Source organism: Sparus aurata, chromosome 18 (genome assembly GCF_900880675.1).
Source record: "Sparus aurata chromosome 18, fSpaAur1.1, whole genome shotgun sequence".
In the NCBI taxonomy this organism is placed as follows: Eukaryota; Metazoa; Chordata; class Actinopteri; order Spariformes; family Sparidae; genus Sparus; species Sparus aurata.
In genome coordinates, this window is record NC_044204.1 from 15,649,281 (window position 1) to 15,673,936 (window position 24,656).

Consider the following 24,656-nt stretch of genomic DNA (forward strand, 5'->3'; position numbering starts at 1 on the left):
AATCAGGCTTGGGTCCACGTTCAAAATTGCCAATTCCGATCAGCGGAAAAATGCCCAGAACGGCCCTAGTTGTTTTTAATATGTGATAGCTCTCTGGTTCACTCAAGATGTATGACTGCCTCCATCATCTTGTATTTAGCAGAAGAGTTTTCATTACTTTTCATAACAGAATTTCATTACTGACAGAAAATCTGTCAAGCAAGCCGAAAAACTCTTTATTCCTTTTTCCCCCCAAAAAAGCTGCCCACTCATTCTTCCTGATCACATGTATGATAGTTCACAGAAACATCCTCAAAATGAATCTCAGCTAATTGTATATTTTTATGAAGGTAATCAGACAGTGACTTTTAAAATCCAGTACATAATAGAAAGGAAACCACTTTGGATCCTTTGATTCTTTTATAAAATGCCTGAAGATTGGCTTGACATCTTGGAAACAGTAACTCTTAAGTGTAACTCCTGGATCTATTCTCTAACACTGATCTACTGTTTGAATAGAAAGAGGACATCCAAGGTTTACAGGAAATGAGCCGAACTCGAGCTAAGCTTTGTGTGTCCGCACCCGTCTTAACCTTTTCCTGTCTTTCTCTCTTGTTTTCAGAGTGACCTCTGGTCTTTGGGCATCACTGCTCTAGAGATGGCTGAAGGAGCCCCTCGTACGTTAGAAATACGCATGCACACATTGTTTATTGATCATTGAACAGTCTGTTTTGTCACCATGTATATTTCTACTCTAATTACTGTTCCTGTTCCCATTTGTTCCTCTCTCTTTCTCTTCCCCGCTTTGACTCTCTATCTTCATTTGTAGCTCTGTGTGACATGCACCCCATGAGAGCCCTGTTTTTGATTCCGCGAAACCCTCCACCCAAACTCAAATCAAAGAAATGGTAGGCCTGTGAACACACTCACACACACATATTTACACACATAACAGGATGCAGAGGGCAGTGTTTAGGTTTTCTCATCTGAAAACTGGGCTTGAAAGTGGTCTTTGTTGTGGGTTTCATGCACCAGAAAATCAGGCCAAAGAAATCCTGAAAGCATTGGTATGATGAGCAGTCAACAAGATAAACTTTATGAAAATAGACACAACCATTATGTAAATATGCTGCTGCTGGCATGTTTAATATTTATTAAAAAAAACGCCTCCTCTCCTCCCCTCCTGTCATCCTGTCTCCTCCTCAATCTATAATGGATAAACTCTTGAAATTGAACTGGTGGTTGAACTCGTGCTGTTGTTCATTCACTATTAATGTCATCAGAAACACTAGTTCATAGGACAGCTTTTAATAGCTCCTACGGTCTGGGATGTGCTGCACTTTCCAGTCTTTTTACCTCAGGGCCTCCCAAAGGCGTCAAGCACAACAAAAAACTCAGAAGCAACACATTCCTCCTCCTATTCTCTGTGAGACAACAACTCAACAATTTTAGGAGGGTTCCTGTAGACATGGATCGTTCGAGTTGTCGTTTTTCTTGGTAATACTTCAACAAGTGATTGCTAGTTTACTTTCTCTAGGTGAGTTTTTAACAAATATTTAATGATGTTGTGATATTATGGAGGCTTCCATTGATTTAAAAATGTTTGTTTCATGGTCTGTTGCATTTCATTGTTGGAAACGTTGTAAATGTGATTTTGAGTGCATTTTGACTTTTTTTATATGCTGCACATTTTTGTTTGATGCACTGTTATTTGCTTTCAGATAAATTTTTTTATTATTATTACTACAGGCATTTTATGCCAACATTCCGTTCATAAAGAGATTATTCTTATTGAAAGGGCACTAATCGTGTTAGACATTTGAGTGTTTAAGAGCAAAGAGATGTTTCAACAGTGCATGAAATGTGCTCTGACTCTCGTAATGACAACTTTAGTCAATAAAATGTCCTCAAATGGAGGCTCGTGATCAAACCTTTACCTAAATAGGGTTGTGGAAAAACATTTATTCTTAGGTGTATTGCTATTGTCTCTTGAAAGGTTATGTCATGACGCAGGAACGTAATTATTTAGACATTTAAAACCCAGTTGTCATCATTATGATGGCCTGTAAGGTTTTGTTAGACAGAGCTATACGTTCCTTGCAACTGAACCAATTGGATGTTGAAACATAACAGACATAAGCATCATATTTATGTTCTGAGCTGTGTTACTTTTTAAGTTTTGCTGAAGATGAGTTAGTCTGAGCAAATATTATTGTAGTAAAATCACATGTTTGTTTATTTATTTATAGACGGTGTTGTCCCACAGTTATAGATAGTAAATCATGTATAGAAATAAAAATGTTTTATGAATCAATAACCCTTTTTTTTTTTTATTGCGTCGTAGCCCTCTGGATCAGAATTCACATTCCTATACCTGAATTAATTGAAAACATTCAGTATTCCATTTGAGTTCTCAAAAGGTGACATTGTAAACATTACATGAGTTTTTCATGCTGACGGCTTCTCTCTGCTGTCTTCCTTTGTCCGTCTCTTTCTGTCTTTCAAAGGTCGAAGCGTTTCCTGTCGTTCGTCGATCGTTGTCTGGTCAAGAACCACCTGCATCGGCCAGCCACGGACGCCCTGCTGAGACACGCTTTCATCAAAGATCTGGCTAACGAGAGACAAGTTCGCATCATGCTTAAAGATCACCTGGATAGAACCAGGAAGAAGAGAGAAAAAGGTGGGTGAAAATGTATGCAGTAGATATACCAAGCAAAGATGTATGGAAAGATAAAGATATGAAGGAGAGATGGATGGACGGACTACAGATACAGTAGATGGACGAATGCATTTTGCTCTTGTAGCTGTTGTTTTAGTTTCATTAGGACCATCGAAACAAAACAAGTAGTTTGAGGATGTTGTGAAGTCGTGTGGGATCATGGGTCGTTGTATCGTTATTAAAACCATTACAGATGAAAATATATCTGACATCACTCTGACAAGTGTTCACAAAATGTAAGGGTTATGTTTTAAAGTCTCTGACGCAGACGCCCAATTGAATGTTACCTTAGATAAAATGACAATGGTTGGAAACACTGGGGATAATGTACTATAAGGACACAACTCAACAAAATAAATAACACGGGTCTATTCTTAACTAGACATTTAAATGCAGAAATGTTACGGTTTGATCCATTAAAAAATACAGAGAAAGCAAAAGTGCCGATAACTTGAAAGGATTTAACACATCTCTCAGCTCTCTGTCTTTCATTCCTTGAATTATTTAGGTTTTTCACAGCTGATTCTCAGACAGGGACAGCTGAGAAATTTAATCAACTCTTTAGATAACTAATGGAATTTCAGAAAGATTTACAAATAGGCCACTTTGTAGAAGAGATTTTCCATTATGGTTCAAAAATTAATTACATTAGGTGGATTTTAGGCCAGTTATAGTGGAAAAAATAGCAGCACACTTTAAGAGTAAGAGCGCACCGGCTGCACTGATGGCACAGCAGCTGGTTCGCTCAGGCTGTGAAATAACACGGTATTACTGCTCATTAATAGCATGCTGTTTATGGAAATGTTTCATTAGGTTGCTGGTGTTCTTCACAATTTACACACATTTTCACAAATCTCTTTTACATTTATCACACTTTACTTTTATTTTCACTTTTAGGAAAGGATGAACATTTGGTGTATGATTATACCACTTAAAATGCAGTTCATACACGACAGCAGGCTTCCGAAGCCAATAAAGCTTTTGAAATTGAATTTGAACTGTACCAGCCAAGCCAGATATTTTAATTGAGTTGACTATGGAGAACAGTGAGGAAGGGCGACAGTGAGACGGTCAGACTGAAATGAATGAGAGAGCCAGAGAGGAAGAGTGTTGGGTCAGGCCAAATGGCTGTACACAGTTGACCTTTCCTTCTCGACAGTGTTCAGTTGGGACGATGTTTCACACAACAGACAGACACAGAAATGGAGAAGGAGGAAGCAGAGAGAAAGAGGATGAGGGCTGGAGAGACAACTAAGCAAGAGGCAAATTTGGAATATGGAGGGAAGGAGGGGTGGGAGAGTTTTTTCCTCTGTTCTAAAAATGAATGATACTCTGGATGAGTTGCATGTGCTGTGAAACTGTGAGAAAAAGACTAAGGGGAGGGGAAAAGAAGAGAACAGATGACAGAAATGTATGACTCTCTCTTCTTTTTGTTTTTCCCACATATGTATTCAAGCAGTCTTCAGTCCTTGTATTGTCAATTAGGTTTATTCATTTTCATTTGGAAACTGACAGACAGGCAGGGTGGAGGGATGAGAGACAGAAAGAGACAGTGATAAAAGAGAGAGAGAGAGAGGGAGAGAGAGAGAGAGAGAGGAACAGACCAGAGAGAGAGAGAAGCTGAGAGGGGAAGGAAAGAGGAAACAGAATGGCCATCTGGTTCTAATCTTCTGTTAGCTTATAAAAACACACTAATGACTGGTGGACTTGCTGCATGCTGCATGTGTTTTGTGTGCGTGTGTATGCGCATGTATGTAAGTGTGTCAGATCAGATTTGTATGTGTGTGTTTGTATGTATGTATGCCCCCATGCACGCCCCTCCAGAGTAATGAAATGCCAGTAGTCTAAATGTGCGTATGGGAAAAGTCTCTGCTGAATAAAAGAAAAAAAAAAAAAAAGAAATGCTCCGGATATGATGTAAAAAGGATGTGTCATTTTCAGCATACCCAAGAGTGTCGTTTGGACAAAGACGATCTATGTTTTGGAAAAAAAAAAATAAAACCATGGCCCACTTCTCGCAGAGCTAAAGTAGGCATTAACCCTCAGAATGCTGCTCTCTCCTGCAGCTTTGGCTCAGAAAGATGCGACAGGAGCCAAAACATTCAAGCATGACATCACAGCAGCAGAGCAGAGATTTCCTCCATCCATTGCAGAAGTAGAATTTGTCCGTCTTCTTCCTTCTTTCTGCACCTGTATTGTGTTACCTTTCAGCGTGTTAACGGCAACATATGGCCCGTCAAGCAAATGTTCAAGCTAGCCCGAGCTTCTTTCACACCATATGTCGGCCAAATGTTGTTATGCTAAGCTGGCTGGCCCATCTTTCTGGCCTGTGGACAATAAGCACCCTGGAACAGTGTTGGGGCTGTGCAGTGCATTTTGTACAGTTGTCATGTGACAGGCAGAGACTCAGAAAGTCCTACAAGTTAAACCACAAAGGCTACAACTAACATTTGTTTTCATTGTTGATAAATCTGTTTGTGTTATCAATTGACTGAATATTGATTTGGTCTATAAAGGGGCTGAAAAATAGGGAAAATTTTGTTGAGTTTGTCCAAATGCCTAAGCTGTCTTATATCGTCCAAAATGGAAAGAGATTCAGTTTACTGTCATAGAGGAGTAAACAAGCTAGAATATTAACATTAAAGAAGCTGGAATCAAAGAAAGTTGGACTTTTTCTCTTTAAAATGATTCAGAACGATTAGTATAATAAATAGTTTGAAGTTATTTCAATAGTTAACAGCTGATCAATTAATTACCTTTCCAATGTCCATTGGCTGGCTGACTGGTTGGTTGGTTGGTTGCTTGACAGAATTTTAAAAAACTATGGAACAGATTTCCATGAAACTTGGATGGATGATCCAGAACAGGCATCATTTTCAACTTTTGGTATGGGTTCTACAGTGAGCCATTCTAGTTGACTAATTGTAGGTCCATGGTCTAATATACATTCCAAAACAGTAAAACCAAGATAGTATGTCCATAACATTAGTGTGTGTAAGCAGAGAAAAACACAAATTGTCATGTGTCATGGGCCTTGGAGTAGGAGGTGCTTATCAAAGAGAAAGAAATGGTGATTCAGCATTACAGTTCTTAAGCTTCAGTACAGTCTAACAACTCTGTCCCAGATGTCTTCCACTAAACATGACTCTCATTTACTTTTTTGTTGCCCAAGTTTGCCCACACTATACTTTTTTGTGGCTTTGATAATGACAAAATTGCTAGTCACAGCAGACGATGAAGGAAGGAGACGGCAGGCATGGAGGAATTTTTAATGAAACAGTGGCTGGTTCAAAAAGCCAAAGACATAGTGGTGTGCGCCAGAGAAGAATACCCACACCAGTGCAAACACATCAGAAGGCGTAACTCCAAGCACCACCCAGAAACGTATCTAATTTCTGACTAACACTGACGCATAATTTTAGAGTACAGAACCTGGTAGGTTCACATTCAGACTGGTGTTAACATGAACACCAGAGTGAAGTGGGACACATTCCACCAGCGCTCTTCAGCTGGTGTATGTCTACTGTTACGTGTTCACATGTATAGATCCTCTCTGATACAGCTTTTAGGGCTCCAACTTGGGTTGAGCAATTTATCAATTGTATGAGAAAAATGTATGAGACTATATAATGTCTTAGATTTTTGATATTGTCATATCCTGATATGACATAAGTGTTGTTGTGCTGCATTAGAAGAAAGTGATGTCATTTTCTGAACCACAATGTTGTACTTGTCTTAACCCAATTGGTTATTATATTCACATTAATAATGATCATTTATCAAAAGTGTGTTAAAGAAGCACTATGTAGAAATTGGCATTTTGTGAGTTTGGCGCCCCCCACAGTTTCTGAGTGCAACACCACTGTCGTGGTGCTAACTACAAACAAATCTCATTTCATCACAACAATGCTAAGTGTTCAAAACTTGTATGTTGAAGTAAACATGTATGTAACGCTGTGATCCTACCCTCTCACTGAAGTTACACAGTGCAGAAACAAGTGACGGGGGGAAGAGTCAGAGAGACAGAGATACCATTCACCCTATTACACTGTACCATCAAAATGTTTTGAAACTGTTATTTTAAGATAAAAATCTTACATAATGTTGTATATACTTGTATATTTTGTGAAAGTACAAGTAGTCATCTCTACAATATTGTTCAAGATATTTGGTCAGAATATAGATATATATATACTGCATATTGCCATACAGCCTTAAAAATGTGATTTATTTTCAGGCCATGATTCCCAGCCCTAGCTAAAACAGGTTATTTTTTTCATCATCTCAATTTGTCTACAAAACATTAAAGAATAGTGGAGTAGGGATCGACCGATAGGGATTTTTTAGGGCCGATGCCGATACCGATTTTTTTTTCATCAGCCTTAGCCGATGACCGATATGGACTGCTGATTTTCTTGAGCCGATATTTGGAGCTGATACTACTTTTGCTCCCTCAATTTACATCATAAAAATTACACAGTGATGATAACAAATGTTACGAGACTCAATTTAAAAAAAAGGAACATTTATTGAAATTAAAAAAGGTGAGGTAGAACAAGAACAAGTAAACAATATTTAACAAATATTAAAAACAGGTGAGGTAGAATAAGAACAAGTAAACAATATTTAACAAATATTAAAAACAGGTGAGGTAGAACAGTGCTCTGTGAAATGCTGCCACACTGGATTGGTTTTCTGCTCTGCCATTTCTTGCAGCGTCTCCAGCAACACGGAGCTGCCTGTGGACGTCTGTCTGTAAATAATGCCGGATCGGCGAACGCAGCAGCCCGCATCGGCCGATGCCGATACACGTAAAAAACGGCCGATGTATCGGTCTATCACTATAGTGGAGAACATGTAATAACTTCCCCAAATTAAAAGTGATGTCTTCAGATATCTTGTTCTGTCTCACCAGTCCAAAGATATTCAGTTTGAAATACTTTAAGATGAAGAAAACCAGAAAATCCTCACACTGGAGAAGTTGGGCCAGAGAATTTATGGTGTTTTTGTTTCAGTAAATGAATGTAATGATGAATCGATTATCAACATATTTGCTGATTCATTTTCTTCTCTTCTTCTTTGGATCAATTAATTTTCTATTTGTTTCAGCTGTAATATATATCTCAATAATTACCAAAAAGTGCCAGTAAATTAATATTACATTTACATAGATCCTTGCAATTTAAGTGTAACCTTAAATGTAGTTACATGCTTGTGACAAAGATATGTCACAGCATATTTTACAGGTTTATTATATCGGACTTCACTTTTAATCACCTAATATGAAGCAAATGCGTGACTACTTTTGCCTCTTTGTCTCTCAGAGGGTCCAGAGTATGAATACAGCGGCAGTGAAGAAGAGGAGGATGAGGTGACAGAGGAGGAGGGAGAACCAAGGTAAAAGCCTTTTCATACTATGCGTGAATATTGTTGGAAGAATGGATCGCAGGGTGTGTAGTGAAACATTGCACACTTCTGCAGCAGAGAGACAGTGTAGACTCACAGCAGCAGACACGGTGAATGATTCAATGTAAACATGCAAACAATGGCTCAAAGATTTGTATTGCCACCATTAGTGTTCATTATCTGTAGATTAACACTCTGTCATTATGAACCCTCCCTGTGCTCACATACACTACATAGCTAATGAGTCACCACAGGCCATGCGTGTGTTTGCATGTCTAATAACAGATGCCTCACTGTTGCCATCCCTGGACGTCAAAACAGCAGATGGCACTAAGAACTGAGCACTTTCTCTACAGATGAGCTTTAAGTGTGTGAATGTGTGTAACTGTGCCCATAACCATCTCATGGGATGTGAAGTACATTACATACAGATAACAGTTATTATCACTTACACTGCTGTCCTCCTTCTCTCTGTCCCTAGCTCCATCGTGAATGTTCCTGGCGAGTGGACGTTGAGACGGGAGTTTCTACGTTTACAGACTGAAGATCGCGAAGGAGGCAGGGAGGGAGGCCACGCAGGAAGTGGGGCTCAACGACAACAGGTAGGTTTCAACTTCATGTACAGCCTTCTATACATTCATTCATTCATACTGCAGTAATCAAATTAAATCAAAATTAGTAATGATGATAATGATAGTTGTAAGCTGCAGCCCTGATTATAAGTAGTAGTAATAGTAGAAATAAAGGTAATAGGTAAAGTCAGGTTAATTAATTGTATTGAATTAGTTTAGCCTTTTATCACACAAGAGAATCATCGCAATTGAAAATGGGAAACGTCCTCATGTTAGTTGGAAAAGTAAAGTAATTACCGAAATGTTCTCTCTTAGCTGTAATCCTATTTCACACTCAGCAATTAGCCTTTAGTCTCTTTAAAGTTTTTAGTTGTAACTGCCTTATATCGGTTTGAACAGCAGGCCATTTGACCCTGGACCAAAGTCAAACATAATAAGTTTGGGTTTTGCTAATGCTGAGTCTAGAGAAAAGTAATTTTATTTGATAAATGATCATGTGATTATTCATGTCCAGGCATTACAGCTGCACCGGCAGCAGTTGGCAGAGCAGGAACGATACAAGCAGCAGCTACTGGCTGACAGACAGAAGAGGATCCAACAGCAACATGAGCAGCGGCAGAAGCTAGAAGACGTAAGTGCTGCATAAACACGTTTCAGCTCTGTGTTCGGGCAGCAGAGGTCAGGTTTATAGGTCAGTACATAGGTGAGAGTGCTGCTGTGAATAAAACATTTCGGAAGTGGAGAGGATTAGCTGAAATCCTCCAGGTTTTATTAAGTCCATCTTAACAAGAAAGCACTTTTATCTGCTGAGTCGCGTCTTCACTCTGCCCACCTTAACTGCTGTTACGGTGTCTTTTACCATGGAAACTTTGAATTTATGTGTTGTGTCGATGATCTAAGAACTGTAGTTTCACGGCAGGTTGTACGTCTAACAATGACACATTGGTGCCATCACATAGAAAATCTTAATGTCGCAGAACAATACCATTTCCACTTTCCAAAGAGTTGTAGTTCATGTAGGAAAAATTGTTGTCATTGTCAGAGCTGCATGTACAATATGGGCAGAATTTCTGTTTAAAAACATTTGAAAAGGAACTACCATTATCAACAATGTAAAGAGGTTTTGTCAAAGACTTCTATGTATTTACCAAATTTAGCATGCTAACCTGCTAGCCCAGCCCATGCTGAAAAAAGGCAATAGTCTGATAGTAGTTTAAAGTCTGGTTATGCTGACCCCTATAGTTTTGGAGCTGCCTTCTAATTGTTTGTTAATGCTGTTGTGATTAGTGTCACTTTGTATGTTCTGTTTCCAGCAGCAGAGACGGCAGCTGACAGACTGCGCCTTTCAGTGGGCGGAGCTTCAAGAGATCTTGCTTGGGGAGGAGTCTGATCTCCATGACAACAGAGTTTTTGTGGATGAGAGAAACAGGAGGACTGAGAGGAGACAGGTAAAATTAACTTTTGGTTTTGTACCTAACTCTAGAAATGAATCTGTGGTGCTCTCATTGACTTTTATTGAACCCTGACATTTTTCTGTTAACCATCACAAGTCCAAATCTCCAGTTCAGTTCAGTACTTCTAACTGTTGATCAAATGATGGCATGCCTAACATAATGTCAATGTCAAACAATTTGTCAAGCATAGCTAATTACACAGTGTCTGATGGACATTTTCATGTCTAAAACCACTGCTTGTTCAGAAAAATATGTTTTTTCGGCCACTTGGATACAGTGTAGCAAGTTAACAAATTGTACATCAAGGAGAAATGGAGCCACATTAACATTTATTTGGAGTCATGTGTCTGGCTAACTGACAAATTTAGCCACCCTGCTTTTAGCTCTGTCCTACATTCAACAGCCTTTTAGACGATTTAAAATAGCTCTTCAGCTGCTTAATGCACCACTTTGTTCACCAGCTAGTCTCTAACTGTGTCTGTCTGCTGATTGGTGCTGATCAGTAGATGTACTTTTGGTTCGTCAGAACTTTTTTACCAAAACACCAAAGTTTCAGGTTTTAAACCATAACAGTCATTTCAGTTTTAAGTTATCAGGGTTCCTGTAAATTTTCTTGACAATGGTTTGATTGTGAAGACAGCAATTGGGTCTTTATGGTGATCACATACCGGTGATCTTTGGAATCAAATCTGCTCATTCCATCTTGTGTGTTTTTATTTAAAATTACCAATTCGTTGTGACCAACATAGGTCTTCATCATGCATATATGAAAAATAGAATAAAGCCTTTTGTGGCTCCGGACGGCACTGCGTGTAGTCTGGCTGATTGACTCCACTGTCACTCAGGGACTAAGTTACATTGTGGGTAAAAAAGGAAGAAGAATGTGTGAAATAAAAAAGACAACATATCTGGTTCTGCTGTATTGAGTCTAACAATGTTAAAGAAGTGTAATGCAGATCAGTGGACTGCCTTTAAGAACCTACATTACCCACAATGCAACATAGCCAGTGGAGGCACTTTATTAGATTTATCATCAGTTTCCTCTGGAGCCACAAAAGACTTTATACTTTGCTGTGGACTTGCCCTTAAAACACTTGATAAAAGCTGACATGAGAAAGTATGAATGATGGGAAACTTGTATGATGTTTTATAATGTGACTTTTGTGCCAGCCAGACAGCTTGGATACTAATGAATAAAACACTCTCAAGTCTAGATTTCTTTGGATGTATAGTTAATGTAAGGCTAGAGTAACATGATGTGTATCTTCACCAACAACCCAAGTAACCTGTCAGAAGGAATACCTTGTGTCTTGTGAAACATTTGGGTGTGTGTGCATTGGGCTCCCTGAATTTTTGGTGTTAACACATGAACTTGTTTCCCTCAGAAGCTCTGTAAGCTCAAGGTGTGTTTGATGCACGCTGCGCTGATGTAGTGGTTGCACCTGTCAGCCTTTGTCACCCAGGTGATAAAAACATCCGCTCCTCGAAGCGACGGGCCAGGAGAGAGGTTTTTAAGGGCAGATCTGTGAATTTTTATAATTATCAAGTATGGAAGACAAAACTTTATGAGATGGAGAGTGACCTATTGTACACATTTACATCAACTTTAATTTCATCATAATCCAAGAAACGGTTGCCCTCTTCTCATTAGTAATACATTTTACATTAAACAGGACTTTCAGTATGCAGGTGCAACTTGTATCAAAGCTTGAGGAATACAATTTATATAAAAGAAGAGGTTCATATACTGTATAGAAGAAATTAGAGGCTATGGCACTTAAAAACGATCTTGTAAATTAGGTGGATGATTGAATACGTTTCAGAAATCCTTTGTTTTGCTTGTTATGCAAATTCCTGTGTGAAGGTCTTAAAAAAAGATTCTTTACCCTGTTAAAACTTCATTTATGACATCACACAAATCTGTGAGAAATGAAAAATCACCTTCGCTGTGAGGAACCTTTGCAAAGGACTAATTGTGTGCCCACTGTGTGTGTGTGTGTGTGTGTGTGTGTGTGTGTGTGTGTGCGTGTGCACTGTGTCTCAAGTGCCTCTGCCAGTTCCACTCACTCAACAAAGACACATAGCTCTTTCTACTATTTCAGACTCAATTTTCAGTCATTAATTTCAACACATTCTTAATGAATCCATCCCACACACCAGTGGGTTTCAATAGGCGTTTATTAACACAGAGGAGCAGGTTAGCCACTGCGAATTCTTCATGTAGAAGACACTGTATTTCAATGCTATTAGTATCTGTCTAGTTATATTATATGTGTTTGGTGTGCTTGTGTGTGTGGCAGAGAGCTATCTGTATGTATTAGATTCTGATTACACCGATTGCCTCTATGTCATTCAGTTCAGCATGCTTAATGGGTCTATCTGACGCTCCATTAAGTTTTAATGCATCTGCATTTGATTATGTGACAGGTTCAGTGAGTGTGTGATGTGATGTCTTGTATTTTGTCAGATGAAGAACTTGTGCGGGTGCAACGCTTTCAATCATTTCACACGTTGATTGATTTTGCAAGCTTCACGCCACATATATCCAGGTGTAGGTTTTGAGTCGCCACACTGCGCAGGGAAAGTGAATGATCAAGGGTGCAACCACGCAGCTGTGTGTGGTCTTCCTTGGCTCAATGCATGCTGGGATACGGTCCTGACCCTATAACCCAGATCGTGATAGGTATAGAAAATAGATGTGACTTGTCACCTGAGCTGCTATTAGTCACAGTACTTGATCTAGAGTTTTAAAGGTGCCACTGCTGTGAACAGGCAACAGTTTGCATTACTGTGGTGTTAAAACTATCCAACATTGACTGACTGTAGCAAATGCACAAATGCTGGTGCTTCTTTATTATAGACCTGCAATGGTACTCAGTAGAGCGTATACCTCCACCTAGGCCCTACAGCCCCCTTTAATTTAAACAAGCCTGATCCAATATAATGACATATAGTTAAAGCTGCTCGTACCAAAATGCACCTGACCTTTTTCATCAAGATCCATGCATTATTCCCTGAGAAATTAACAAAGATGTCTGTTAAAGTCTGTCTTTCTTTCTGTTGTCCTCTTTCATCCCTCCCTCTGTCGTTCCTTCCTTCCCTCCCTTGCATGCTTTCTTTGATAATCTCTTATGTCTTTCTTTCTTTTTCTGTATTTCTTTTTTTTCTTTCACATACCTTTATCAGTTTTTGGAACTTTGGTAATCCAGATTTCAGTGCAGCTGTATTCAACACTAACTGAATTTGATTTTTGTCTTTATTTGTCTGAGGGTAAAAATAAAGTAGTTTTTGTTTAAACCTGCTGACAAACCAACCAACAAACACACATGGGTGAAAACATAAAGGTAATATGCCAATGTGCAAAGATAAGATGGTGAATATGGTAAACAATAAATCTTGTGCACATAAGCATTTTAACATGGGCATTGTGAACATGTTAATATCTGGTGTTTGCAAAGTACAGCTGTACCTAAGCACTACGTCACAGAATCCCCAGCAGGGCAGTAGAGTCTTAACTCTCTGTAGGGGCTCTGAATCCCCAGTTTCACCGGTGGCAAAGAGTAGCACAATGCTTTTAGTGGGCGGCCCCAGATGGGATTTTGTGTAAATGCTTGAATGTAGGAAGGGCAGTGCTTAATAATGTGCTGTTTCTGTTTCCTGTATAAAATCGTCAAAACTGAAATGGGTTAAAAAAAGAGAAAATTCTAAGTTACTTCTCTGGCAAAAAGGTTATAAAGTATTTCAGTGTTAAATGAAATCTTAATAAAGGCTTTTTGACCTTTCTGCCAGAAGAGTGCCTTGGATTTTTCCCTTTCTTGTCTTTGTTGAGCTTCAGTGTTCCTGACCAAAGAGCACCTTCACCACAGTTTCTTTGAACTTCCTGAGCACTCTCGACTTTTTCTGTCTTAAGTACAAAGACTAACGTGAAGTCTGTGTCTCCCTTTGCCAAAGTTACTTATTTTATCATAAGGATGTCGCACACATACACACTTCCCAAAGATACTTTGTACTTTCCTGCTGCAAAAGAGTTTCAGTGCATGTTTGATCATTACTGCTCGTTTGTTTCTTACCTACTAGCTGACATGCAGTCAGTGGCTTGTAGAACAACTCCTGTTTGGTCTCTGTACTCAGCCTTCACTGACAGGTAGCTGATGTCTGTACTGCCGTTCTTAAGACTAGATTGAACTTCTTTGTGGATGCTCACCATGGATTTTATATCAAAGGGTACTTGACTTTGTTATCGAATGTACAAACTTCATCACGGAAGCTTTGTCCTCCAGTTAAGCTGCCGCTTGAGATCTACTGAATGTGACCCTATAGATCCAAGCCGAGTAAACACAATTTAAAAGGCAGCGGTGCCAACACTGCAAATATGTAAATCTAGTTGATTTAATTAAACATTGTTGATGTGAAAGTATCCAGGTTGGACTATCTGGACATGCAAGGATTTTTCCAGGATAAACTCAAAAAAGAGGTCATAATGAAATATTTAGAGTTGGGGGCGTTGGCTAAAAGCTCCGTGCCATCTTGCACACTCTGAATATTTCAGTTCCCACCTCTCAGAATTCTGCTCAGGACCGAAGTATACCCTAATTAAAGTTAGCCTCCATGTATGCATGCGTACGTGTCTGTGTGTGTGTGAAGACAGTGTATTACTACTCTAATGAGGACCGTACACAAATACAATAATGTGGAACAAGGTGATTTGGGATTTTGCAGTGAGGTAAAATGTAGTTGTTAGAGTTAAACAAAACAAAATCGACATCATGGAACATATTGACAGATCTCTGAATTTCACCGTGTGTGTGTGTGTGTGTGTGTGTGTGTTTCTTCAGCAGGAGCATACAGGCAGACAGCGGCGTGCCGATGTGTCAGTAAGGCCTCTGGACTCGTCTGCAGAGCAGGTAACAAAGCTTCACTCTAGATTTTTTTCATTTATTTGTCATTCAGTCCTCCATTTTTCATCTGAGTGCAGGCAGGTGGAATTACAATATTTAGGATGTGGGCTCATTCTTAATGCTGCTAATGGTTTTGGTCTATAATGACACATTGCAGGGGAGTTTACGATGTGTTAAGAGTGCTGTCTTAAGTGCAAACCTCTCCAGATGTCTGTCTGTTTTTTTCTTTTTTTTTCTTTCTTTCTTTCTTTCTTTCTTTCTTTCTTTCTTTCTTTCTTTCATTTCTGTCTTTCTTTCTTTCTGTCTCTTCCTGTCTATCTGTTGTCCTCTTTCATCCCTCCCTCTGTCCTTCCTTCCTTTCCTCCCTTGCATGCTTTCTTTGCTAATCTCTTATGTCTTTCTTTCTTTTTCTGTATTTCTTTTTTTTCGTTCACATACCTTTACAGTTTTTCGAACTTCGGTAAACCAAACTTCCTTGCAGCTGTATTCAACACTAACTGAATTTGAGTTTTGTCTTTATTTGTCTGAGGGTAAGGCCGATGAAATTATGATTCTGATTATTTCAGACACTGAATTTGCCATGAACACTATTACCTTTCCTCCCCCTTATTGCTGTGTTCTTACTTTTCTTCTTTCTTTCTCTTTAATTTCAATTAAATTTTCTTTCTTTAATTACTTTCAGTGTTTCTCTACTTTCAGTGTTTCCTTCTGTCTTTCTTTCTTTCATTGATTTCTACATTATTCGAAGGTTTTTATCTCTTACGTTATAATCTGCTTCTTCTTTTTTTCATTTATCTTTTTCATGTCTTAAACTATTTGTGTTTAATGAATGAACGCTATACTATTAATGGTTACATCTTCATGAGTGTGATGTTAGTTGTTAGGGTAAATGATAAGGGAAATGAGTATGCAACCAGACTCCTAGTCCTTCATGATCATGAAGGTAGTATCTCTTGGTTTTGGATGGTTTGGCAGACAAAATAGGACATTTAAAGTCATCACCTGGAGGGTTTGGCACAATTTTTTACATTTTATAGATCACATGGTTAATCAGAAATAACTGCCAGCTTTATCGATATTGAGAATAATGGCTTGTTGCAGACCAAAACAGATTTGGTGACTTCTGTAGTAGAGATTCTATCACTTTGATGATATGAGGAGGATTTTTTTTAAAGCTAAAGAGAGAAAATGCTTTGATTCAAAGACTGAATCCGAGAGGAGGTGTTAGTGTGAGAGTGAGACAAGTTTAATGGTGTTGTCCGTGTCACTGACTCAGAGTAGGATGACAGGAATTGAAAGAGTGAGGGGAGGTGAAGAGAAAAGGATTATTAGACACTGCACTGGAGTAGGGAGGAGGAGGAGGGAAGGAAAAAGCAGAATAAATCATCTGTCTCTCAGTGTCTGTATGCTCTGCATGTATTAAAATTCTGGAAGACGAAGTGTTTCACTCATGCTCTGGATGCCTCACACCACTGCTGGGGCTGGAGAAGTTTGTCATGTTTCTCACTCAGGGACACATTCAAAGATCGGGGTTTTTAATTCTGTTTATGAGTGGGGCTGAACTGTGACACACACTCAGCTGCACCAGTAGTGTCAGATTTTGACAAGCTTTTAAACCAGTGCTTATCACAGCATGCCATCACTTTTGTTTTAAAGCTTTCTCTCTCCATCTCTGCCTCTCTGTCCTTCTGTCTCTGCTGAGCCCAGCATGCCTTCTCTCTCTTCTTTCCTTGCCTGTTTCCTCTATTCATCCCTCCCTTCGTCATTCACAGCATGTAACCTCTTCCATTTCTAGCATCTCTCGTTCCACTTGTCTGTCGTTTTCTTTTTTTTTCTCTTCCAAAATGTTACTATCTCATCTCAGCGGGGGTTTCAGACATACAAATTCACCAAAGATTTTGTTTTCGCTGTCACTTCTCCATTTCTCAAACGCTTTGTCTTCTTCTCATGAGTTCCTCGCCAAGTCCCTCTCCTCTCTGTTCCTCTTCTCTGTCCTACCTGTCTTCTGTTGTGTTGTGATGAGTCTCTGGTCAAACCATAGTTGCCTTGATTTTTACTCTATAGTCTGTAGAGTCAGGAAATTAAAGGAAAGGACTATCATTAACTAATGGAGAAAGGTTTATTTTTGGACTTAATTTATCTCTCCAGCCCCATGCAACACTACATAGATGGGTAATGGATATATTTTGCATTACTGTTCACAAAGAATTCAAGGATACTCTTTATTTGACTGTTGAAGTTTTAGCTAATGTGCAACAATTGTAGTTAACTAGCTTAACAAAGATGTTAGAGAGTGAGACGTGAGATTTGTTGCCATTTACTTTGCAGATAGTTTGAGCATGGACTGGTGAGTGTTGGGCACCTCATTTGCCTGTACGTCTTTGGTTTGGAATCTTATTTTACTTTTTCAACTCACTGATGTGAGATTCACATATATCCCATTTCACAGTTATTCAAATAATTCACCAAAAAAAATTGTATTTTCTCCCATCCCTATGTGTGACAAGTCACCATCTTAGATTTTAGATATTGTTATATCCTGATATGGCATAAAGCATATGTCTTTGCTTTTCCTGTTTTCAAAGTGGTGACGGTTGTACTTAATTTTGCTTTTCATGATATTTAAAAAATATTGAGACATTTATCATGTATCGTGGTATAGCTTTAAAATATTGTGATGATAATTTCGCCCGACCCTACATTAGCTCATATTTTTGTTGTTCTCCTATCTTATTCACTGAAAAAAAGAGCAACTAGGCATTCTTATTCCAGTTACCATTCTTTCTTTGGAATTTTGATGCTATGTTGCATATGGCTGCCATGGAGTGTTTTGTAATATTGTTGTGAAAATAGGCCTTGTTCTCAGGGACCGAGACAGCTGATGTGTTACCACGGCTTAGTGTTGTTATTGGCTGAGCGTGGTTATTACAGTATGTTGAGAATTCCCACTTTGTGTCCTCTCGTGCTCAAGAAGCAGCATTATTTCTTATCTCATCTGGTTGGCATGTGACAGCCATGTTAATGTCTTGGGTTCAACAAGTTTACTTTCTCTCTGTTCTCCTGAAGTGGAGAGAACTGTGTGTCACTGGAGCAGAAGTGATGAATTGGAGTGTGTGTGCACTTTCTGGATAACTGACAGTGTATAAGCCTGCAGTGTTATACATTTATATAGTCTCTGTTTTATATGGTTAACCTCAGCACAAATCAAACCAAAAGCACTGCTGTGTAACTTCATATTCATCTTCTCTGGGCTGTTAAGGCAAACCTGGGGCTCAGTCTTAGTGTCAATCTCCAAAAACGTAAAACAACTTTATGACTAATGTAAATAAATGCGATGTCCATGAAAAATCTGTCATCCTCTTTTTAAATTCATCCTCCGGGCCTTATAACATGGCGTTCGGTTCTGTTTCAGAAAGCGATTTTAAGACAGCTGTAACCCTCAGAATATCAGAGTTGTGGGATGTAGTTGACAGGCGGGCTGCTTTATTTGTGCTTTTATTGCGTTTCCTCTGGAGAAAGTTGTGCTTGCAAATCAGTTTCACAAGCCAGAGAAGCAGCTGCCGTTGTATGTCCGAGCTTCGGTGCCAGCATGAGGCTGACGCCGTTTTTTATGAATGTTTTCACATGTTGCTCTATGTTTTACACAAAAGAAGTCAATAAGAACAACTTCTCTGAATGTGTGTCGCAATGAGCTTGATGATCCAGTACATGCTTCAGGAACTGTGGCTTGTCTTGTCAAACCCGGGAGGGTCTATTTTGTTTGGAGCTATCATGTATATGAAAACTTGTGAAGAGTTTTGTGTACATTTGATAGGAATATATATTAAGGGAAAGTCATACATAAACTGACCTGTCAACATATGTATCATTCCTCCAGTCTGTTCACCACAGAACAACCCTAAAGGGGAGATATGTAGGAGTTTTATAAGTTTATGAGTAGAAAACATTCAAAGATGTACATATCAACAGAATGTGAAGAAATAGCAGTTTTGATGTTATTTTATCTTTCTGTAATACCAAGATATATCTACTGAAGTTAGCAGTGTGATTGCGGTTTAGACACCTACTCTACCTTGGTCCCCAAACTTCCAGCCCAGACTACTAGCTGCACAGCTAACTGAGCTAACTAGTTAACAACAGCTTCAGTTAGCTGCAGTTAGGAGTTACTCTGAGAATATGTGAATTTGTATGAATTTGAAAAGTTGGCAAATCCTACGTATCACACCTTTTAAAGTATCAGTTTATATTATACCAATTCTTTCCTAATCAGAAGCTGAAATTACATAATAACTTATGGCATTACAGTAAAAATGTAATTAGCAAATATTAAGCTGTTTTACCATCTCAAAATAACAAAATGCCAAAGTCGGTTAACAAAAAAAGGAAATTTGATTAAATCTTATTAAGCAGATTGAGCTAATCTTGGCAAAAAGGGTAGAAATCAGTTGATAATCACCATGCATGCCTTGATGATCTGTTTATATAAAACTAGCTAACAGAGGGTTCAAATGCAGCAAAGGGAGAATCTGAGAGAGTCTAAAATGATCTTAATTCAAAGGCCAAAAATCCCCAACTTGTATTAATACTCTATTTGGATTCTTAATTTTGCAATGACAGGTCTCAAGTTTCCCTCTGAAGAAGTCCTAAATCTTCATCTCTGAAATTTGCATGTATGTTATTCCATCAGATGCTCCCAGGCTCCGTCAGTTTTTATGTGTGCTTTTCATGTTTGCTACATAGAGAGCCGTGGCTCCAAACCAGCTGCTTCAGCACAAGGCCCTGTTCTCCCAGCCTCAGCTACAGCCGCAAGCCAAGCCCCAGCCTCTGGCTCAGCATCAGCAGCCCTCAGCGGGCAGGAGATCCCACCGCACCCTGCCCAAGGACCAAACCCAGCTCCTGTCACTGCAGCACGACCACAGGCACAGGGAGAGAGAGAGGCAGAGGCAGAGAGAGAAGTCTGTGGCAGCCGTCCAGAAGCTAACAGCTAATAGTGGGAACACAGCTGCTTCTGCTGCTGCTGCTGCTGCCGCTGTTGCTGCTGCTGCTTCCTCGCCCAGCCACCCTGCAAACAGCCAGCGCTCAGTGGTAAAATCCTGCCTCCCTCAGCTGTCTAGCACCCTTTATCACCTCGACAACCCACATCTTTTAGTCTGGCCCGCTCTGTCTCTTGCATTAAACTCAGTGGAAGTGAGGACACTTCCATTGAGTTTAATGATTCATTTCTGCTGTTTTTTTCTTGCCTCTGAATCCTTTTTTCTCTACTTTTGGTTTGTCACTTCATCCTTATCTTGGTTGACAGACCTTTTACCTGAAGATTAAAAAGGGCTGGGAAAAAAAAGCCAAATATTAGAAGAGTTAGGTAGAAAACCAAGAAATGTACCCAACTGACTTATGGTTGATTCACTTTATTCTTAGCATAGAAGCTAAACCACATAGGAACTTGAACAGGAAACAGGACAGGGGTGCGTATTTATAATAAGGCCGTATTTTTAAATGGCCGAGAGTTGAAAAGCTGGTCATGAGTTTGAAAAAGTTTATTATCATATCCCAGGTAGCCTCTCTTCTAGTTTTTAGATGATCATTTTCAAAATTGCATTAAACCATTATTAACTGTTCTGAGAGTTTGCCAAATCTACGGTATGTCTGGAACTGAGAACTTCTAAGAAAAACACAGAACTGTTACGTCTGTTATGTGACACGGGCTGATTAGCGGCACACTTCTCATGTGTGGACCAGGCCAAAGGTTCTCAGAAATGATCTGAACAACACTCCTTATCTTTGATTTAGTTGTAAAAAGTCAGACTGAAAAGCTTTACATGAAGTAACTTAAGACACAGTTTTGAGTGTGATTCAGAAGTGCTGACTACAGTGACTCCAGAGAAGTGTTCATGGACAATCATGCAATCACATCTACCCACAATGCCCTCCCTCAGGCTCTGAAACAGCCAATAGCAGGCCTCCAAAGTTGATTTGTCATGGCTGCATCACATCAGTCATCACAATTGCATGCACACTTCTCATGATTAGGACATCATTCATTGTGTGTCAACATTATATATGCATGGATATATAATGTTGCAAGCCAGAAGAAAGCTCATATAAAATGTCCTGTAAAGGTAGCTTGTGTTATACCTATCTGCTATTTTAGATGTAAAAGGGGTTCATAATCCCTTTTTTATTGGCTGGATGTAGCTTCATGCACAATCTTGAGTGCTTTAACTCAGCTAACTTAAGTTTAGAAATGGAGTCCTCTGACTAATGACCAGCATCAAACACAACACAGAGCTTCCACAGAAAAAAATTAATAGGTTAAATGTAAAATGAAACATTTTTAAGGGTAAGCTTTTTGTCTCAAAATCAATGTATTTAGAATCAGTCTAATTTTCATTTCTTATGTTTGTTTGTTTGTTTGTTATTCAGCATATTTCAAAATCACCAGAATTGATTTTATTTGATTTCACTTAACTCAGCTAATAATAGCGTGATAATAGCAATAATATACAATTTAACAATGAGGGGAAATCTCATAAACATGTGAACATTGTATGAATCTTCTCATAATCCTTTGGGAACTTTAGTCATTGTGAAGCTGATGCCTCTAATGGGCCCTGCTAACTGACTGAAGAGACTTTTGGAGCTTTCTTAAATAATTGAGAGGTGAGATCAAGTCATAACATCTATGCATGCACTCTGCTTTTTGCAGTACATACCAACCATTGTCACAGCATGGCTGTCCTCCTAAAAGAAGAGTTCTTGGTCTCTTCTTTTTGCTCTGTTGTGCTGTATGTGTGGAGAAAGAAACATCAATCTCAGTGAAAAAGCCTGATTAAACGGGAGGACTGAGTCAGTCTTGTCATTCTAGATACACACACACACACACACACACACACACACACACACACACACACACACAAAGTCTTACATCTGTCTCGTGTTTTAGATGGACATCCAGGAATCAAACCTGGCCAGGCTGCTTCTGGCTGCTGGTCTGCCCAGCCAGGTGCACTCTAGGCTGGGCTCTGGGAGCAGCTCCAGTCCTTGTACTCCAGCCATGCAGAGAGCTCACCTCAGCCAGGTATACACAATGATATCACATCACACATATTTACTGTTTCCAATGAATGTATTGTATTTGTGCTGTATTTTCATATTTCATATTTGTTGTATCTTTACCTGGTATGCCCTATTTTTTTATTTATTTTTTCATGTTTTGTTTTTTGTTTTGTTTTTACGTGATCCTGTTTTTGGGCAGACTTATTATCTTTTGGGCACTTTTTACTATTACTCCTCATAAATGTAATATTTTAATCTTTCCTGTTGTAAATCTTGCATGGCCTCTCCTGCAGTAATTTTGGTCATGTGGATAAAAGTGTTTATGAATTATTCAAATTCATAGTCATAAGTCACAGTGTGTGATCCCTTTATTTTCCCAGAATGCCAATCTGCGCTCCAGTCGAGACGCCCCTCACAGCAGCTCTATGTCAGACATGGCCCTCTCCCCCTTGTCTCCGTTTAGCCCCCTGTCCCCAACTGATGATGTCTTCTGGGACTGCCTCGAGGCACCACCAAAAGTAAGCAACAGCTAGGCTAAGTTGCGTGTCCAGCAGCTTGGGCTGCTTACCAAAATGAGACAAAAATTGAACTGATGTTTTGTTTGTTTTCCTGTCTGCTACCGAAAGAGGAAGTTGTTGTTACTGTCGTGCCGTGCGCAGGATGTAGCCTGTGTCACATGAGGTGGCATGGTGTGTTTGTGTGTGCTATATTCTGGTCATACCAAGCTAGGGAAGTGGTGCAAACAGCATGAGGTTGGCACACTGCGGTTGTTCGTTTGTGATACGGTGAAGGAGAGGGATTGTGCTTTACCTCGAGGCTTGTTGTGAAACTAAACTAAAACCATCTTTGTGATAAACACATTCAAAAACATACCCTTCACTCTCTCTTTCAACTTTCACTGCTTCCACAGAACAGAATATGCTTCTAGGTGTATTTACTAACAGAACACCATATGGAGTTAATAGAACAACTAATAACTACTACAGATAGGAGGGGAGCCCAGTAAAGCTGTCTGTTTGCAATGTTATGTTGTTGAGCTAACAGAAGGCCATATGGAGTCAGCAGAGCAGTTAATAACTCACTACTCTCTCCTGTGACTGCAGCATGGTGACAGGAGCTGCTTTATAAAACACTGGAGTGACTTTAAAATGTTCTTTTTTTGATGTTAACAGTGCGCGTGACAATAATGTGCGGTAGCAAAGCCAGTCATTTGATTACCTGCTGAAGTGGAGGTTTTTCACCAGAAGCTCTAATGTTCATGTGATGTTTGTGCCGGAGCAGTAGACAGGAAACAGCAGACACCAAGTGCTGCATGTGTGGGTGTCTGTGAGCAGCCAGATGCGGGATGTGGGCAACTTGTCAGAAGGATGATAGGTATTCCCACAGCTCACTTCCTGCGCTTCTGGGTGTGTCTTCCTCTCTGTAACTGGGCCATGTGACCCAGGAGATGAGAGGTCGAAAAGTCACCAGCTGGGTGGTTGAGACTGAGAGTTTGAGAAGAATGAAGTGTTGACAAATCCAGTTTGAAAGACGCTGCTTTTCAACACAGATTGTTCTAGTAGTGATTTCCCAATGCTGTTCCTGTCATCGTTCAAAGTGGTTAGGAAATATCCCTGACTCAAATAATGTTTCCACATCATATGTACAATTTGGACACAGCAATGGGGAGTTTAAAGGGGCAATATTGAAATGTTAAGAAACAGCAAAGCCAAATAGTCTCATTAGATTCTCAGTAATAAATATCTCCCAGTGGGTTATTAAAGATTTTATTGCACTCTGCTCTAAACCCTTACAGGCGCTGCAGAAGTTGTTGTACATAAAGGTTTCATAACCGCAGAAACCTTCCTATAATTAGCTGAAACCCTGCTTGGCTAGACTTCAGATCCTTATAAAGAGCCCTCTCAAGCTTATGAGAAGTGAAGCAAGCAATCAGGACCACCAGGAGGCTGCCATCTTTGTTTATTCACCAACCTTAGGTTTCTATCAAGTCTGATAAATAGACTTACCTGCTTCCTTCTGTATTGTGTAAATTCCAGGTCCCAGAACGCACCACCTCAAAGTTCTACTGTCGAGAGCTGGTGATGGGACACAAGAGGGCCGCTTCAAGGTAGGACACTACTACACTGTGCATACCTATCATGCAAACAACAAATAGATATGCGTCCTTTATCAAGGTTGACTTTTGTTTTGTCTGTACATGTCTGACTCAGTGTCACTGTATGTCATGAATTTGCGAAGTAACATATTTCTATACATATATAGGGGCACTTTAGTTTTAGAGAAGAAATGTAATCTTTGAATATTAATATTAACATTACTAATGAGGTAATAATGCAGTTTTTTTTTCCCATAACTGAATAAACAAGCTATTCTCAGTTCTCAGAGGAAAATAAGGTCCACAGAACACTGTTTGAAGCTAGAATGGTGGCAGGGTCCGCCAAATATAAACAGAATCTACAGAATGAAATTGTGTTGTCCTTTAAGGTCAGCTTGTTTACTCAGTTTATTCAGTCATGAAAATAAAGACTTTGTCAACGAGGATCTTTTCTCTTTTGATTAAAATTTCTTCTCTACA

At 39.3% G+C, this 24,656-nt stretch overlaps 1 protein-coding gene across 3 annotated transcripts in view; it reads left to right on the plus strand.

Moving 5' to 3' along the window:
* LOC115568557 (misshapen-like kinase 1) overlaps positions 1–24,656 on the plus strand; it is an 80,502-nt gene that overhangs the window by 27,697 nt on the left and 28,149 nt on the right. Inside the window, exons 8-19 of one of the 3 annotated variants that reach the window (XM_030395918.1) lie at positions 602–656; positions 809–887; positions 2,487–2,659; positions 8,023–8,095; positions 8,586–8,706; positions 9,191–9,307; positions 9,993–10,124; positions 14,966–15,034; positions 19,769–20,113; positions 21,969–22,103; positions 22,462–22,599; positions 24,118–24,188. In XM_030395918.1, the coding sequence (XP_030251778.1) occupies positions 602–656; positions 809–887; positions 2,487–2,659; positions 8,023–8,095; positions 8,586–8,706; positions 9,191–9,307; positions 9,993–10,124; positions 14,966–15,034; positions 19,769–20,113; positions 21,969–22,103; positions 22,462–22,599; positions 24,118–24,188 (1,508 nt within the window). Of the gene's footprint in view, positions 1–601; positions 657–808; positions 888–2,486; positions 2,660–8,022; positions 8,096–8,585; positions 8,707–9,190; positions 9,308–9,989; positions 10,125–14,965; positions 15,035–19,768; positions 20,114–21,968; positions 22,104–22,461; positions 22,600–24,117; positions 24,189–24,656 lie in introns of all 3 variants that reach the window. The other 2 variants (XM_030395917.1, XM_030395919.1) reach the window with 2 other exon arrangements.